The sequence below is a fragment of the Podarcis vaucheri genome (genome assembly GCF_965113315.1).
Source record: "Podarcis vaucheri genome assembly, chromosome: 7".
NCBI lineage: Eukaryota > Metazoa > Chordata > Lepidosauria > Squamata > Lacertidae > Podarcis > Podarcis vaucheri.
In genome coordinates this window covers 54988151-55006969 of record NC_138765.1, presented here as the reverse complement: position 1 = coordinate 55006969, position 18819 = coordinate 54988151, and the positions used below count along the sequence as shown (strand labels likewise).

Here is an 18819-nt window from a genome sequence, read left to right as displayed (position 1 = left end):
CAGTGCAGACAATACTGAGTTAGATGGACCCGTGGTCTGACTCTGACTCCATATAAGACAAGTTTCATATGTTCATCATTCTGTTTAGTTCTTAAATGACTTAGCATTTTAATCTACCCTCCCCCTCCACCACAAAAAACAGCTACGCAATACGAGCTAAAATAAAACTTTACAGGAATATATTACATAGATGCAAAAATGTATAGCTAGGTGTGGTTTCTTAATAGCAAAAGTAAGAAGCCACTTGGTCAACAAAGTCATCACAGAATTCTTACCGGGATATATTGAAAATATAAAGAGAGCAAATCAGCCACAAGACAGCTAAAGATGGGCGTCTTGGGAGCAGGGGAGCAGACCTAGGTTCACACATGCATATTCATCACTTGATGACTGTGACAACAAGGAATTACGTGCACATGGGAACAGAGGCGGAGCTAGCTTCTCCAGCACCTGGAGCAGCGCACACGTTGTGCACTCAGGGGCAGGGCTAGCCGCCCGCAGGGGTGGGGTGAGCGTCCCTGGGTGGCAGTGCCCGCAGCAAGCGGTGAGCATCCCAGGGGGGCGGGGCAGTGATGTCACACACCCCTCAGGGATGACACCTGGGGTGGACCGCACCCACCACAGACCCCTTCCTCCGCCAGTGCATGGGAATAAGCTATTGGAGATCACCACCAATAACATTTTCACATCACCCCTAGACTTTTCGGTGGACTCTGCTCACATGCTTAGCTGCCAGTGATTGAGTGCACAGAAATCAGATGACTTGACATGCACATGTGAATCAGCCCCTTTGAGTCCCTTTCTGCAAAGCTCATATAAGCCCATCTCTGCAGCTGAAGCGTCTCTCATTCACTGGGGCTTGCAGTGTGTGTGTGTGTATCAATTATCTATCTATCATCTATCATCTATCATCTATCATCTATCATCTATCATCCATCTATCATCTATCTATCATCTATCATCTATCATCTATCATCTATCAATCTATCATCTATCTATCTATCTATCATTTATCAGTCATCTTTATCTATCATCTATCTATCTATATTGTTCACATTCCAGGTACATTGAACACACACACAGCAGCTCCATCTAGATGCCCAGTACTGAACAACACAAGGAGATATGTTTCTTGGGGACACTTCCATATTCCCCTAAATGCAGACATTTATACCAAAAGGGGGGGGGGAGATACAGTGATTGGAGCTTGCGTCACCCCTCCTCTTCAGGAAACACATTACCCAGACACCAAAACAGCCCTACAGATGTCCCTCTCTGTTCTGAGGCCAATGAATCAACATGGTGTGTGTCTTTTTGGGATCAAAGCTGCTGAATCACAACCTCACTTTTTTCCTTTCAAAAACCAAGCCATCCAGCAATACCCCAGTACTGGTTTTAAAGCTACTTTGGATGTATGTTATAGTGCTGAGAAGCCCAAAGGAATGTTTAATTGTTTCCTTTTTTATGTCAAATTCCATATGGGGAAACAAGATGTCACAAACACTCTCTCTCTCTCTCTCTCTCTCTCTCTCTCTCTCTCTCTCACACACACACACACACACACACACACACACATCTACATGTATAAACCCAGAACAATGTTCCCAAAAGGAAAAATTAAATGGATGGTGGTGATACAAAAATACATCTAAATTGAATCCTTAAAAAACAAATGTTTTGCCCAGGATTCTCTCAAACAGTGATTTGCTGGTTTTCTCGGAAAATGGGTCTTTGGTGTGGTCCACAAGAATCCTGGAAATTCCTATATATCTGGTCATAATGCAGCTCCTCGCCTATCGGGTGGATCAAAGAGTTGCTGTCGTTCTTCCCAGCTTCCTCCACCAACTGACGAATATTCAGCTGCTCAATCTAAAGTTGGGAGAAGATCAGAAATCCTTATTTTGAGCAGTGGCACCTTTGAAGGATTGAATGTGCAGCAGAATGGTCCTACTCAATTGTGGATACTATTGTTATTGTTGTTGTTACTATTACTATTACTATCCTGCCCTTCACCATAAGGCCCCAAGGCAGCTTACAACATTAAAACACAACATGACAACAAAATATTAAAAGCAGTTTAAAACAACTCGCAATTACATAAATAAGGCAGGTCCTAAAAATATACACCTCAAGTGTCAAAAGCCCATGCAAAGAAGTGTGCCTTCAGCAAGTGTATAAGGAAGGTGTGAGGTGTATGTCTGTGGGGGGTTCCACAACGTACAGGCTGCCCCAGAGAATGGGTCCTCCTGCTGCCACCATCCCAAGCCTCTGAGGGCAGAGAACTACCAAGAGGAACCCCTCTGCTGATCTTGGTGCTCAAGGTGGTCTGAAGGGAAGGAGGCGGTCTTTCAGGTATTTGGGGCTGGAGTCATTTAGGGCTCTGAACACTAACGAGAGCATCCTGAATTTGGCCAGGGGGAAAAAACCGGCAACCAGTGGAATACTACTCTGGGTTAATATTCAGTGCTAGTCCGACTCTACTCTCTTTCTTATAAATATTCTCCTTCTTACAGGATAAACAATTCTGTACACTAAGCCCTCAATTTGTGCTGGGGTTATGTTCCAGGGATTGCACCTAAAGCCAAAATCATGTATAGTCAAAACACATTGGATGCAATGGCAGGTGGGATTGCCAAAGTCTTTTTTTCTGGATGCCCACTCCCTTTTTAGTTGTTGTTTTTTAAAAATGCCAAGTACAAAAAGCTGACCATGCACAAGTTAAATGTGCGTAAGTTGCAGGCTTACTGTAGTCTCTTTCTTTTTTTGTTGCAATACTTGATAGAGGAAATACTTGAAAGAGGCAGTCAAATGTGATGTTGTATCTATCTCCCTTGTCTATATGATGATGATTATGTTGAGAGAACCCTCCTTGTGAATACAGGGCTTATCCATCCTTATCCACACCCTTTCCAGGCTGCACTTAAAAGTTTTGTGTCTGGTTGTGGTTATTTCCCCAGCAGGTTTTGGTGGGTCTGGAGTGCAAAGAAAAAAGGATGCTTGGACATAGAGCTATGAAGCATAGACCATGCCTGGAAATACTTCTTCCATAAAAGTCCTCTCTCCCCTTTTCCTGGCCTTGCTCGTCTCATGTAGACTTTTAAGCCTTAATGGCAGGGAACATGACACTTCTGTGTTCTCTGTAGACAGCAGCTTAGCGTGCCAATGCTATCAAATAAATGCTTTGGTACACCAAGCCATCTAGAGAGCAGACAGCTCTCTCTCTGAAGGGGCCTACCTCCATAAAGGGAAGGGGAGGGCCACCTCAGGTTCACTTGCCAAACTTAGGGGAACTGACACCAAAATCAGGCAACCCTGAGCATAAAGCACATTTTAAAACAATTTCCCCAAAACATGAGGACTAGTATCTTGGTTGCCTGCTTTAAAAACAAAACAGAAAAGAAATGTGCTGCACTTGATTGTTGATGCTACATTGTGGGTGGGAAAGGAGGAACTTCCCTGAATTTAACACTGGGAAGTCACAAGATCGTCTTGCACTATAAATGAGAGAACTCAAGTCAGAGAAGAACTAGGGGGCACAGAGATTATATAAACAACTGACACCAAGACAGACTATAATACTTGCCTCAACTAGGATCAGCTTATAGCGTAAAGGGGTAGCATCTGGAAACTCCTCCCCGAAACATAGAAGAACTTTGCTGTTTGGGAAGCGGCCTTGATTGTTGTAATACTGGTGAAATTCTAGAAGAAGAAAATGGCAAATGTTTTAATTAGAGGCAGAAGTCATTTGTCTCTGTGTCTGGGAGCCCAACTACAGGTGGGTCTGTAACAAAATGGAGACAGAGGTACTTGGAATGCTGAACAAGGGAATATTATGTGTGCATAATGCTTCTATGACACTCAAGAATACAATTCAGTGAAGGCTATCCTTACTTTTTTCAAAAAAATAATAATCTTGGACAGCATCCAACTAAACAGTTCTGCAATGGAACTTCCCCTCCCTCTTCTCTCCCCACGTGCCCCCTAAATTTGCTCCATATGGTTGGGGAACTCCCAGAACATATTGAGAGGTGCATGGGGAGGAGAATTCTAGGAATCTCAGCTTTTCATTATTATTGTTTAAAAATGAAACAAGTTTCTAGCCCTTAAGAGTGCAAAAAAATACTTTAAGTTTGTGTGTGGCAATGCCTGCTGAAACCTCAAAAGATGGGGGTGAAGAACAGAATACCCAGGACTTAGACGAGATCTTTTTCCCCTCTTCCCCATGGAGAGAAGAGACAAAACAAATTGCAATTCCGTGCAAATTTTGAACCTACACATAACTTATGTAGGGTGCAGAATCACACCTGCATTGGGTGACCTTGGCAAAGCACATTGATCTTAGTTTCAAATTTGAGGGTGCACAATGTCCCTGGGCATAAAATTCTCAAGCACATGGGGGCAAGTGAGAAATGCACCAAGACCTCCCACAGACCTCTGAGGAGGGAGTGGGTGAATCTGTTGATTTCAGTTTCTTTCAGTTTCTAATTTTTCCAGTCTTTGGTTCAGCTTCCCAAATTTCTACATCAGTTCGCAATTTTTTTAAAAAAAAAAAAGTCCCCGTGGAAATTCATTAGTTTATTTTCCTAAACATATATGTTTTTGCAAAGCAATTCTCCTTTACTACAATGCAGTTTTTGTAGGTTATATTTTTACGAACATATGCATTTCTATGCCTATTTTGACCCAGAATAATTGTTTCGATACATATGAGTTGGCTGGAGAACCGAACTGCAAAAATTCGGAGAGGTGTGAATTTTGAAGAGTGGCTGCGTTTCAGTTTGTGTCTTGGTTCAGAAACTGCAAATTAGGTAGGTTCGTCTATACACACGAAATGAATCGGATTCACCCCCCATCCGTACCTCTGAGAAAGTGGTTGGTGTCAAATATCTTGACCACCTCGTCTCGGTCAAGCTTGTTAGGGCGGTCCTTGTAGATCATGGTGTTCCCGCTCCAGAAGACCCGGCCCTGGCTCAGCCTTTTGATGAAAATGCCCTGCCTGTTGGATTGCAGAAGGACACCCCTCTCCAGGTGCCCAAAGAGCTTCTTGGTGATCTGTTTCTGCCGTTCATTTGGGATCACGTCCGCCGACGGGAACCGCACGTGATCAAAGCTTTCCAAGGCATAAGGCAGCTCTCCAAGGGAGATCCGGCAACCTTCGGGGCGAGAGGTTGTCGTGTTTCCCACCAGCTTCCCGCCATAGTAGAAGCTGATCACCATCTGGGAATAGCCTGTGAAGAGATATGTGGCAATCACCCATCAAGGGGTTGTATGTGGCCAATTTATTTACTTATTTATATGAAGCATTGTTAATACTGCTCTTCAGCAAGAGAAAATAGCTCCTAAAGTGGCTCAGAAATATCTGTGGTAACACAGTACCTGTCCCCCGGTTTAAAAGATACATCATGAAAGGAAAAGAGGTCTGGAGGGAGAATGAAAACGGCAAACTCAAGCACCTAATTTCAGCTACAAAGTTATAGTGGCTCTGACAGGGACCTGTCACCATGGGCTGCTTTTACTGGGGGCAGGGAAGCAGGAGTTCTTGGTATCTTTAACTCCCCCCCCTAAAAAAATTAGACTTGGGTTGAAAACGAAATGAAACAAGGGTTAACTGTACCAGATGTTAACTGAGGGAGGAAGCTGAAGAGTCGCCATACCTGAATGAACTGCTTCATAGCCAGTGCACCCACTCATCAGCGGCAAAGCTGTGGGTTTAAAAAAAGAAAAGAAAAGGTACATGTGTTTATTTTATTTACTTCTATAACAAGTGACATCCTGCCCTTCTGGTGTCTGCACACCACTTAGGGCAGCTAACATGTATACAAGCCAACCAAAAAATACATTATTATTTTCTAAATTACATTATAAGCAAAACAGAAACAGCAGCTAAAACAGAGGCATCGGATAAATACTTATTTGCCCACTAAAACCAGTGCCTGCCTAAACAAGATGGCTTATGTATTTATATTTATAAAAGTATTTCTGTAGTACAAAAGGCAGGACAAAAGTGGACCTTGTGAGCCCTTATGGCTAAGAGATTTATGCTTTCAGCCTGGAAGGGTAAATACCCACTGCCTATTACTGAATGATCTGAGAACCTCACTGTCCTGGCTACATTGGAACATATTTCATATAGACATGAATTTCATGTGGACACCTGAAGGGCTTATACATTTAGCCTCTGCGTCTAACTTAAGATACACATGCTGGTGTTTACTGTATCCATGATGTGAGCACCTTGACTTTCTGAGAACATAACAGTGCCTTACCAGGACTTGACTGCTGAGTCCACCAGTCGGGTATTGGTGGATTTCTTCCAGTCTCCTGAAGTGGTGAAGGGCTTCGTTTAATTGTGCCAAGGTATTCATCCACTGCAGAGGGGGGCTGGAAAGTTTATGGGGGGTGGGGAGAGATAGAAGATGACCATTGAGATGGCAATGTTAACATTATAAGTACTGTATATGTAACCCGAAAGCAGTGGTGCTCCTGAGAGTTATTCTGCTGCTTCGTATGACAAGATGTCTCCCAAGAGCCCCTCCAGAAATAAAGAGCAATACTTATAAAGATATAGGAGATACAAATACACACAAATTTTGTGTGTGTCAGAGAGAATTTGATTTTGAGAGGGGGGGGACAGAGAGAGGGAAAGTGTGTGTGTGTGTGTGTGTGTGTGTGTGAGAGAGAGAGAGAGAGAGAGAGAGAGAGAGAGAGAGAGAGAGAGAGAGAAGAGCATGGACGTAGCCAGGATTTATGTTGGGGGGACAGACTTTATGTTAGAGGTGCAGAACCAAGCTGTTAGTTTCATTTATTTACTTGATTTAGGGGAGCAGATGCCTCCCTGTCCGCCCCCGCCCCCCGGCTTGGCTACACGTATGAAGAGAAATGGTCAGTGTGTCCAGTGCTGCTGCTTCTTATCAAGTACTCACATCTTGATAAAAGTGTCATGGATGCCAGCACAAAATGGCAGCAAAACCAGCAGTAAAAAAAAAGGGATGGTACCCCCAGACCACTGACTACTGTCCCCCAAAAGCACTGTGTGTTTCAAAGCACTTAACATTGTTTCAGTAATTTTTAAACCACCCCTAAGGTAGACACACACACACACAAATCAAATTGCAGCTTGACAGTTGTGAAACTGTGGTTTGCACACAATCCAAATGCCAGATGGGGGAAGGATTTCTTATCCCACAAAGGCTGCATGTTTCCCTGTGCAATAAGTGGATTATCTCCAGGGCCCAATTTCCCCATTACAGCTGAATAACTGCTTTTCTGGCAGTTCTTTACTGTGAGAACATAGGAAGCAGCCTTATACTGAATCAGAGCATCTGTCCACCTAGCTCAACATTGCCTACACTGACTGGCAGCGACTACCCAAAGTTTCCAGCCCTATCTGGGGGGTCCTGGGAGCTGAACCTGAAAGCTTCTTTACGTGCATTACAGATGCTCTGCCGCTGAGTTAAAGCCCTTCCTTACTTCTGCATCACCACATAAGCAAAGAAGAAGGGCCAAACTGTGTTTTAAAGGTGGCTTCCAAATTCTGGCCTTGTTTGGAATCCATTAACCATAGTTCCCATTTCATGCTTAATAGGATGCTATAGCTACCCAATATGTGCACATTTCATTCTGCAGAGCTTGCACTTTTATAAGTGCCACATAATGTTTGATCTGCACTGGCAAGAAATCAATATTGTAATGTGGCGGCAGCTATTCCTAGGAACTCCCAGCCTCTTGATATTAGGAAAGGCCCTTTATTGTCCTACTTTCTTTGCCTGCTAAGGCTTTTTTGTTTAGGCAAGCCTACAAAGACATTTTATTTTATTATGTGTATTTGTTTTGAAAACTGTTCCTTTTGTCTATATTCTTATTACTTCATCCACCATGTTTTTAATGTATTTATTTGCTTTTTTTTTAAATGAATATTTTATTAACTTATTTATGTAAACAGCTTACAGGTTTGTTTGTTTTCAATTAAACAATATATGAAGCTTTCTAAAGAAATAAAAGAAATGAAAATTTGAAATGGTACAGTAAATTTTGTTCTGGGTGGAGTCAAAGGGGATGGAATGAAGGGAATTTAACACCATCATCCCAGTCCCGCTATGGCACTACACATAAGCCCTCCTCAGCCATAGTGCCTGGACACTCAAGGGCAAAGGTGTGCATGGAATGAGCATGTGTGGAGAAGGATAGAGGAGAAATTCGATTCATTTCACATTTAAATGTGAACTTACAAAATCTGCACTTTCCAAAGCAATACATTAACTGCAGCACCGCCATCCTTTGAAATTCACACTTTTTGTAATGCCAACTAATGCATACAAAAATACATATACTGTACATGTGACCCTTCAAAAAAAAGAAAGTCTGAAGAAATAAAGTGATATATTAGCATGTGCAAAGGGGGTGTTAATTACCTCTTTCATCAAGTCATCTATTGCAGAAGCACTGCACTCCATTTCCGTTACTTCACTCAAGCTGCACCCATTCCCCATCCCCATTTTGCCTGGGAAGAAACACAGTTTGAATACCATTACAAACTATTCTAAAAGAGTGGCAACTTTGGCATGTAGTTTAGCCCTCTGCAAGAGGGTTTTAGGTACTTCTGTAAGGGCCATCCAACTTTCCACCCCAAATAATCTGAAAACTGTTTGACGCTACCCTGCGATCCAGGTTGTTTGCATGCCAAGGCCCCCATGACTCGTAGTCCCCTAAAGGTAAAGGTAAAGGTACCCTTGCCCGTACGGGCCAGTCTTGACAGACTCTGGGGTTGTGCGCCCATCTCACTCAAGAGGCCGGGGGCCAGCGCTGTCCGGAGACACTTCCGGGTCACGTGGCCAGCGTGACATCGCTGCTCTGGCGAGCCAGAGCCGCACACGGAAACGCCGTTTACCTTCCCGCTAGTAAGCGGTCCCTATTTATCTACTTGCACCCGAGGGTGCTTTCGAACTGCTAGGTTGGCAGGCGCTGGGAGCAAACAACGGGAGCGCTCCCCGCCGTGGGGATTCGAACCGCCGACCTTTCGATCGGCAAGCCCTAGGCGCTGAGGCTTTTACCCACAGCGCCACCCGCGTCCCCTAGTGTCCACAGCGTAGTCCCCTAGTGGCTAATAAACACACAGACACAAGTATTTAGGTTTATGGGTTCCAAAAAGCCACAACTTTATTGGTTACAGATGTGAGCAGTTTGGCTTAGGCATTGGGTGAAGCCAGGCTATATCTCAACTCCCACCCATCTGCAGGGAGTCCAACTAAGGGTAAACCACCAATAGGGAGAGCCCTATGACTTACGTCAGGCATAGGCAAACTCAGCCCTCCAGATGTTTCGGGACTACAACTCCCATCATCCCTGACCACTGATCCTGTTAGCTAGGGGTGATGGGAGTTGTAGTCCCAAAACATATGGAGCGGCAAGTTTGCCTATGCCTGACTTACATCAAATAGGGGCAACCCTAGGTGTCCCCACTGGGGTCATGGCATGGCCCTAGCCCACGTCCAGGCATCACATTTTAATTTCCCACAACCACGTCCCTCTACCGGCACTGACTGGCCAGCAGGGCCACAATGGGCCAGTGACACGGCCGGATCGGCACAAGGGGGCATCGACTCCCCGTCCTCATGCCAGATCACTGCAGGGGGCCGGATGCCTGGCCACAATACTGCCCACTGAAAAAGGTGAGTGAACTTTGTAAACAGTGGACAGTTTTCCAGAAAAACTGCAAGCCGTTTGCATGAGCATTAAGCCTTGCAGCCTTATGAGGGGTGATTTCTTGACAACTCAATTCTGTATGCTTGAAAAGTCACCACACACCAAAAACCACAGATAAAAATAAAACAGAGCGAGGCTCGTGTAATACCGGACATTTCAAAGACAGACGTTCTGTGTTCTGTTACTGTAACCACAAATGCACAGCTCTGCTTTACTCCAGCAAAGGGCAAATGCAGAGAGTTGTTGCTTTGTATCCTTGACATCTGGGGCTTTGCAAACCGAGCACTGGGGTGTGGGTGCTGAGGCTGACAATAAAAGGTGCCGTGAACGCTTTCTCACAGCGCCTTTGACACTGGGATTTGATACGAATGGAGACTTCGCGGAATGCAAGACACATAGTAATGTGGTGTGGTTTTCAAAGAAAGCTGCATCAGTCAAGGGAGTGGGGGACGCCATCAGAGGAAAAAAAGCACCTTGATGAATTTCTTTTACTTGTGTGTAAATCAAATCCTAATGTGCAGCAAGCTCCATCTCCCATTCTCTCAAAGAGAAGCTCCCTTGTACTTTGGGGGTACAGAACCTGCTTTGCATACAGAAGGTCACAGGTTCAATCTCTGACATCTCCAAGTAGGACTGGGAATGTAATTTCTGAAACCCTGGAGAGCCTCTGCCAATCAGTGTAGACAACACTGAGCTAGATGGACCCAGCATAAGGCAGCTTCTCCCATGTACCTATGCATGGTTCTTGGATATTACCTAGACAGAATAACTGATGAATGACCAGCTGTCATGGCAACTGCAGGACATTACACATAAGGACTGGTGGTTAATGTGTGTTCAAGGGGGAGCAAGATCATGCACACTAGCTGCACCACATGCATGCATTCATAACTTCCAAGAGAGCCTACATGTGAACAGACTCTGCATTCAACTGGGAACCAGTAAATAGACACAGTCTGCATGCAAACAGTTCATGCACATGCAGATTCTACTGCATGTTATGGCATACATGCAAAGGGGGGCAGCAGCGGACTCAATCCTATGGCGCATTCAACTCACAATCAGTCTTTTACTTCAGTTTCAAAGTGGTTTGCAACTTTTGAATTCAGGTAGATAATATTTCCGTTTGCAAATCTCTACGATGAAGATGATTAAGTAACTATAGAATCAGGAGAAGAAATTGATTTATTAGGAAATTTACATCTCCGTTTTCTTTATAAAATAAATATAGTTTTAAAATACAAAAAAATGTTTTCACACTGTATTTCCTCCCAAAATTCATTTTCTCCTGAAGAACAGCCCCTCAGTTTGTTTAAAACATATAGACATTTGGGGCTTGCTGTACAATAGATACGAAGAAACTTTGTATGTGTCTTTAAACAAATCATCTCTTGCCTGTGGTCTGAAGCAGAATCTACTGTGAGCTACACCATGAGATCCTGCTTGGTTCCGTTACACTTACATTTCTGTTCTTCCTCTGGAACAATGCGGTAGACCTTATATGGCTCTGAGATGTCCAGTTGTGACCTGTCCGTCACTTCCTCAAAGTCGGGGCTCTTATTCAAGGCACAGCGTAACCTTGTCTTCCATGTGGCTGGTTCAGCTTTATCACCTTCCTTGAATTTCCCTTTGAAGACTGCCCAAGCCTAGAGGATAAGCAGGAAAGTTTCTCACAAAGAGGTACCACTGCTTTCTGAGGTTCCAAATGGAGGGGGGGGAATCAGACTTTCACTGAGAACAATCTCTAAGCAAGACCATCCCTTCCATTCAAGTGCCTCAATGGGCATTCCAGTTTGTTCTTACTCATTTTTATTATTTTGAGCATGTTTTAAACTGGCTATTTCATTACAATTCAAACTGTACATTTTAATATTTGTTTTAAATAAAACAGAGTATTTTCATAGTAATGTAAAATGCCTTGGGAAAGCTATAGTTTGAAGGGAAGCGTAAAAATAATTACCTGAAATAAATGAAGCTTCAGTAAAGCATAGTAAGAAGCTGTTTTTATTAGGTGGTTTTTAAAAGAAACTTAAGACTACAAAAACTACAGGGAATAAGCCATGGAAGGGCAACCAAAGTGACCAAGAGGCTTGGACAACTTCAAAAGGATAGTTTTTAGTTCATAGTAGGGGCGGGACATGATATAAGTGCATAGAATTATGCATGTTTTGGAGAAAGTGTTTCCCTCTCTCATAATCTTAGAACCCAGAGTCATCCATTAAGCTGAATACAGGAAGACAACAGGAAGGACTTCTTCACATATGACACAATTTGCTCCTACTAAAGGTAGTGATGGACCACCACCATGGATGGCTTTAAAGGGGGATTTGACCAACTCACAAAGGATAAAGTTATCCATGGCTACTGGCCATGATGGCTATCTAGTCCAAACCCTGAAATGCAGGAATCTCAACTAATGCATCTATGACAGGTGGCCATCTAACCTCTGCTTAAAAGCCTCCAATGAAGGAGAGCCCACCACCACCTTCTGAGGAAGCCCTTTCCACTGTCAAATAGATTTTACCATCAGAAAGTTCTCTCTGCAGTTTAGTTGGAATCTCCTGTTTGGTCTGGGTCCTACGCTCTGGAGCAGGAGAAAACAAGATTGCTCCATCTTCCATGTGAAAGCCCTTTAGATATTTGAAAATGGCTATCACACCCTCAGGATTCCTTCTAACTCTACAATCCTATGAGTTCCTGTCAGAAACACCATGTTACTGAGTAACAGTTGCTGGGAATCAGAAGTGGGGAGAGTGCTGTTGTACTTGTGGGCTTCCCAGAGGCATACAGTTTGCCCTGGGAGAACAGGATGCTAGACAGAATGGGCCTATGGTCTGATCCAACTGAGCTCTTCTTATGTTCTTAATATAGAGGACAAGCCCATGTGGACTTCAGATTGTGAAAATGCACCCTCAAAAAGACTTACAGAAACCTCAAGAGTTGTGACTTGAAAAGTTGTTGTTTGCTTTTATAAAGGTATAGAAAGTTTCAACTACTAAGGATCTCAGGAAAATAAACAGATTTGACATTTGCAACATTGATGTAAGGCATATTCTTCATACCTTGAATATGGATGCATCCACCTCCTGGTTGTAATCCTGCTTCCCTGCATGTTTCCATGGGATACGGAACATGGTTTTCTCATCATTCTCCCAGATCAGGCCAGAATACATCCCGCTATCAATTTGTTCAATCAGCCATTGCCTGAGCCGTCTTCCACCGTTTCGATCGCACATCCTGAATGGAAGCATTTGAATAGCTTTTATTAAGAACCTCTCCAGTCAATTAGTCAATCTAATCATGACTAACCATCTGCATCCAACATGGCCAGATGTTCAGCACACACACCCCATCCCATCCTATGCACATTTACTCAGAAGTAAGCCTGAATGATTTAAATAGAGCTTTTCTTCAGATAACAGTGCATAGGATCACATCCTAAAACAGTGATACAGTTGCAAGTCTGAGAACTAAGAAGGTACGAGACTGAGGAAGTAATCAGGTTGCAAACCGGAGAATGAAAGGGAGAGTCTGGGGGCTGTAACACAATGCTAGCTTAATGTAAAGCACAAGTAATTAAAATAATGCTGGATTTGCTCATTTAAATGTTGATTCTGCCCTTCCTAGAGACTCTGAGCAGAGTGACAATATTTTAAACAGGAAAACAGTGTGAAGCAAACAATTGTAAAATTTAAGACAAAGACATTACACTCCCCCCCCAAAAAAAAACTATTGTTCAACCCAAGTTGAGTTTGGCCATACTTAGTAAACATGAGATCTAAATCCCCACTAGTTTATCAGAAGGCACCAAATTCAAGCTCTGAATAGGTCTTCAATAAAACAATGTTCATCTACAGATATCAAACAACTGATATCTACACCCATCCTTACATGTGGTATGTGGATAGGAGCATGGGAAGCTGCCTTATGCTGTGTAGCTCAGTATTGCTTGTTCAGCGCTGACTGGCAGCAGCAACAGGAGTCTTCGCCATTCCCAATCCTAGCTGGAGATGCTGGGGACTGAACCTGAGACCTTCTGCATGCAAAGAAGATGCTCTGCCACTGAGCTATTTCCCCACCCCTTGGCACACAGATTCCCAAAGAGGAAACAGTGTTAATTTGCAGCAAAACAAACTAAGGCAAGGATAGTCAACATGGCACTCTCCTGATATTGTTAGACTCCAACTCCCATCAGCCCCAGCCATTACAGCCAATGGTCAGAAATTATGGGAGTTGGAGTCCAACAACATCTGAAGGCACCACATTGGCTATTCTTCAACTAACATTTTATGGGCCAACCTGGATCAGAAGAATGTCCCCTTTAATCCGGCAATATGTTTCCAACACTAGTCAGTCCGTAAACTCAACATGCAGGACATTAAAGGAGACAGAATAATATATGTAATAAACTGCTTTGGGCCAAAAGTCAGAAACATGATGTTGCCCTTTAAGGACCAAAGGAGCTAAACCTTCAGAAGATCTCCTGTGATTTCAAAAATAGCTTAAAAGGGGCAGGGGAGCAAAATCGAGGCCATTGTGCTGCATGAAGACATTCAATTCTTTCCTCATGTCAAGTTCCTGACCTAGATTGCTCGTCCACCCAAAGAAGCCACCTGATGCCCCATGGTGGGAAACATACAGTACAGTACACACAAACAGAGAGATCCAGGGACAAAAAAGCCAGCTGCAATTTGATAAAACTCTTCATCCAAGGAAATCATAAAATCAGGGGATTTTAGAGCTAGAAGGCCCCTGAAGGTCATCAAGTCCAATCCACAGCTCAGTGTAATAATCTACAGCATTCCTGAAAGATGCCCATCCAGCCTCTGCTTAGATGCCCAAAACCTGCAGCAAAAGAGGCAGCATTTTCCACTATTGGAAAAATCTTACCATTAGAAAATTTCTCCTAGCTGAAACCTGCTTGCCTACCATTTCCACCCATGGGATCTAGAACAGGTTTGTTCCATCTTCTGTAGTCAACTGTCAGCTCTCCCCTTAGCTTACCTCCTCCAGGTAACATGGCCAACTCTTTCAACCATCCCTCACAGGGTTTGCGGTCCAAACCCCATCACCATCCTAGTTGCCTTCCTCTGGACGTGCTCTAGCCCGGGGGGAAACTATATTGGGGACTGAAACTCCCATAATCCCTAACTACTGCCTATGCTGTTTGGGTCTGATGGGAGTTGTAGTCCTCAGTATCTGGAAGGCAGCTCATTGGCTGTCCCTGCTCTAGCATTTGACACGGCTAGACCTTAGGAACTGTTCCAAGTAGTGTGCAGTTGTTTTGTAATCAACAAGAAATTAAACCTTTCCCTTGATAAATAATTTACACAAAGATGATTTGAGACCAAATCTCCAGCTAATTTATTATCACTGGAAACAGGTTGCATACAGAGCTAGATACATACAGTGGCGTAGCGTGGGTTGTCAGCACCCGAGGAAAGGCAAGTAATTTGCGCCCCCTAACCCGTGGATTTGCGCCCCCTAACCCGTGGATTAGGGCCCCCTAACCCTAACCCCCAGATGTTGAGCCCGGTGCGGCCGGCCCCCCTGCACCCCCATGCTACACCACTGGATACATAGAAAGGTAGACCAGTAGAATCTGAGCACTAAAAAGAGAGGTGAAAAAGTCAAGCAATGCAAGTTCCAGTTAGCAAAGTTGTGTCACGGAGACGCCCCCAGATGACTGTCTTGTCAGAAGGGAACTCACTTAATTGTGCAATGTAATCCTATGCTTACCTACTCAGTTCAATGGGATTTACTCCCAAGTAAGTATGCATAGCATTGCAGAGTTGGAAGGGGCCGCAAGGATCATCTAGTCCAACCCTCTGCAATGCAGGATCTTTTGCCAATGGCCCTGATATTAAGTCTTACGCTCCACCAGTTGAGCTACTCTTCCTGTAAATACACAGCATTGCAGCTGTAATCTTGAGTTATTTGCAAGAGATGGGAAACACGAAGGCCGAAGGCTAGTGTCTGTAAACAAGGATTCCATTTCAAGTCATTACATGTATTTGCATTTTTAAAATGCAAGCCACTCGGAAACCTTTTAGGTAACAAGTGACTAATATGTCTAATAAATCATGAATGTATCATTCTAATTATTATTAATTTTCTAGCCTTCTAGCTCACTACTGTCTACACTAACTGGCCACAGCTCTACAGGCTCTAGGGTTTCAAGCAGGGAGTCTTTCCTAGCCCTACCTGGAGATGGAAGGGGTTGAAGATGGAACCTTTTGCATGCATACTAGTACCTGCTACACCACTTGTCTGAACTTGAAGGGCTCATCTTCTGCAATTACTGCCTACTTCACATAGCCACACTTAATTGTAAACCAAGACACCACACTGAAAATTCATTTTAGAATCTGAAATTTTGAATGTTTCTTCCAGAAAAGAAGTAGTACATATACTAAGTCAAACAAGGAGGAATTACTCTGTATGATCATTTTGCTTTTAAACCAACTAAGAAGAACTACTATAATCATTGTATTACTCATTGTACATGTTACTGGACAATCTTTTATATAGGCACATTTTGGTAGATGAAACATGTTACACTTTTTAGAATTCTTATTTGTTTATTTTCTTCCCCCATTTTATACAATCCAAGACTACTTGTGCACTCCTTTGAACACTTGCATGGGAATCAGAAGCCCATACAGTGGGTTCAACAATAGGCTTAATACAGAAAAGGGGTGTCCCAAGTTTATTTACTTGTTTTATTTAACAAGATTTATATACTGCTTCATCTGGGAAACCTCTAAGTAATTTACATAAAATAATATAAAATATTCATAAGAATATACTGATAAAATCAATGGACCTTAAAAAATAGACATAATAATCAAAATCTAAATAAAACCAACAGTTTTAAAAACATACATGATAAAATTACATGTCTGAGTAGGCTTACAAACAAGGTTTTCTAGCAGGCATCAGAAAAAGTACAGCAAAGGCGACTTCCTAATATTGATAGGAATCAAGTTATTTGTGATGTGTTTTGCATAGGGTTAGAAAGGTGTGAATCTGTTCTGAATTTCCAGTACAGAACGTGGTTTTTTTAAAACCCATGACACAATTTCTCTTAAATTCCACTCAAAACACAGTGGTACAATATAAACACACAACACAGAGAGGTGAGAGACTTACAATCCTATCCATCCTTTCTCAGAAGCAACAGCACAATGCTAAGTAAATTTACTCAGGAGTAAGTTCAATGACATTTACTGCCGGGAGAGTGGCTTCAGCCAACTGACTTTATTCTGTCCTGAGACTTCTCTCTTAATCTAGATGGCAGTCAACAAAACTCCACAAAGTTCTCATACATAGATTTATTGAAGATCAAAGGCACATGCAGAAATATGTACTCACATTCCAATAGGCTGTTCTTTGACTTGCTACCAAATAAACGTGCATTGAATTATTATTCAGAGCTAGATTATTAATATTAATAATATTAATAGCAAAACTAATAATAAGGATAATTCAATTCTAAGTTGGTAAGAATAAGAAATATGAAAAAATAAGGAAGCATGCAAAAATAAACCCGTTTCACAAGGAGGCAAATACAGTATTTATTGTGATCATTTCATTTATATCCCGCCCTTCCTCCCGAAAGAGCTCAGGGCGGCAAACGGATCCACAGTTTAAGAACAAAATCTTCAGGTCTGGCAAGGTCTAATAGCTAAGCAAAATTTTGTGACCCTTATTAGTAGTCTGGAAGCCCCCAGGCTAAATTGCTATTTTCGCTTTGCAAGGAAAAAAAGTTAGCCGGCAACTCCAGCAAAAGAAAAGTACGCCTGGACACACAGAGCACTAACCTCCACATCTGTGCCGGTCGCTGATCTTTATCTACGCTAGATACCAGGTCATGGAAGATGAAACAGAAGCTCGCCCTGCCAATATATATGTATATCTATTTCTATTAGAGCCCGGAGGATATGCAGTTTCCTCCCTCCGGAGGGGGGGGTGTCTCTGAGCCAATGGGAAGAAAGAAGGAGGCGAACTGGCCAATCAGGAGGGGCCAGTGCAGCGTTCCTTCTTCTCACTACATTCTTTTCCGAGAAATCGGCAGTCTCTCTCGCTCTCGCTCTCGCTCTCGGGAGTCCGTTCGAGAGTACCAGTCCAAAGTTCCATCCCCGCGTCAACATTCGACTCCCAAGTCAACGTTCCATTGTCCCCCTGTCCTTTCACTTTCTTTGCTCCGCCCGCGCGCCTCTTAATTCTGACTCCTCTAAAAATCCCCCTGCGCCCACGTGTCGAAAGTTTGGGGGCAGGCTGGATTTCCTGACAGCCTTTGCGCACTCTTTAGTTTTCCTAGTCCCGGGTTTGTTTGTTTGTCCGTTTGCTGTTTGTTTTTAAAGATTTTGATAGTGGCATCCCTAGCCCCCGCCCCCGCGCTCACCTTTGTTTCTGTAGCCTTCTCATTGATTTAAAATGATAGTATTATTAAGAAAGCTGTTGGACTGATTCGATGCATAATCTAGTTAGATTCTAGCAGCTGCTGAGCCTTGATGAAGGACTAACTTGCCAAGAGAGGCAAGGGGAGGTTTTGGCTGAGCCTTCAGGAGGTGGAGAGGGGGAATTCCCATAGGAAGGACCAAGTTTTCTTTGGAAGCTGGAGTCTGGGAAATCCCGAACATCTGATAGAAGAAGAAGAGTTTGGATTTGATATCCCACTTTATCACTACCCTAGGGAGTCTCAAAGCGGCTGATATTCTCCTTTCCCTTCCTCCTCCACAACAAACACTCTGTGAGGTGAGTGGGGCTGAGAGACTTCAAAGAAGTGTGACTGGCCCAAGGTCACCCAGCAGCTGCATGTGGAGGAGCGGAGACGCGAACCCGGTTCCCCAGATTACGAGACTACCGCTCTTAACCACTACACTGCACTGGCTCCCAGGGATGGGTAGGCAAACCTGCCTGATAAGCGGGAGTTTTTATCAAACTGTGTGAGGCACACAGACACCCCCAAAAGACCCAGGGCCTGAAGTGCTACTTAAAACACATGTGTCTGCAGCCCTTCGATGTCTGAGGCAGAGAGCTTTTCCATCACCAACTACTTGATCCCTGGAGATGCCATAACCTGTATCAGGCATCTGCGGCATGGCCTCCCCA

At 43.4% G+C, this 18819-nt stretch overlaps 1 protein-coding gene across 3 annotated transcripts; it reads right to left on the bottom strand.

The window, feature by feature from the left end:
- Nucleotides 1–1025: 1025 nt before the first annotated feature.
- Nucleotides 1026–17627, bottom strand: IRF8 (interferon regulatory factor 8). 3 transcript variants are annotated; one of them, XM_082232963.1, is made up of 9 exons: nucleotides 17526–17627; nucleotides 12765–12939; nucleotides 11165–11348; nucleotides 8412–8500; nucleotides 6267–6381; nucleotides 5655–5702; nucleotides 4860–5228; nucleotides 3584–3699; nucleotides 1026–1869 (listed from the first exon to the last, which is right to left on the bottom strand). In XM_082232963.1, the coding sequence occupies exons 1-9, from the start codon at nucleotides 17531–17533 to the stop codon at nucleotides 1693–1695; spliced, it is 1281 nt and encodes a 426-aa protein (XP_082089089.1). In that variant the 5' UTR covers nucleotides 17534–17627; the 3' UTR covers nucleotides 1026–1692. The 3 variants fall into 3 exon arrangements, with proteins under 3 accessions (XP_082089089.1, XP_082089090.1, XP_082089088.1); XM_082232964.1 differs by lacking the exon at nucleotides 17526–17627 and adding an exon at nucleotides 17077–17180; XM_082232962.1 differs by lacking the exon at nucleotides 17526–17627 and adding an exon at nucleotides 15442–15704.
- Nucleotides 17628–18819: the final 1192 nt, after the last annotated feature.

Bases quoted from the DNA above. Each gene is read 5' to 3' on its own strand.
- IRF8 (XM_082232962.1), bottom strand. From the start codon at position 15,482: ATGCATACTTACTTGGGAGTAAATCCCATTGAACTGAGTAG. The intron at 5,703-6,266 runs GTAAGGCACTGT...TTAAACCCACAG, and splicing joins GACTCAGCAGTCAAGTCCTG to CTTTGCCGCTGATGAGTGGG. The intron at 1,870-3,583 runs GCAAGTATTATA...TCCCAACTTTAG, and splicing joins ATAAGCTGATCCTAGTTGAG to ATTGAGCAGCTGAATATTCG.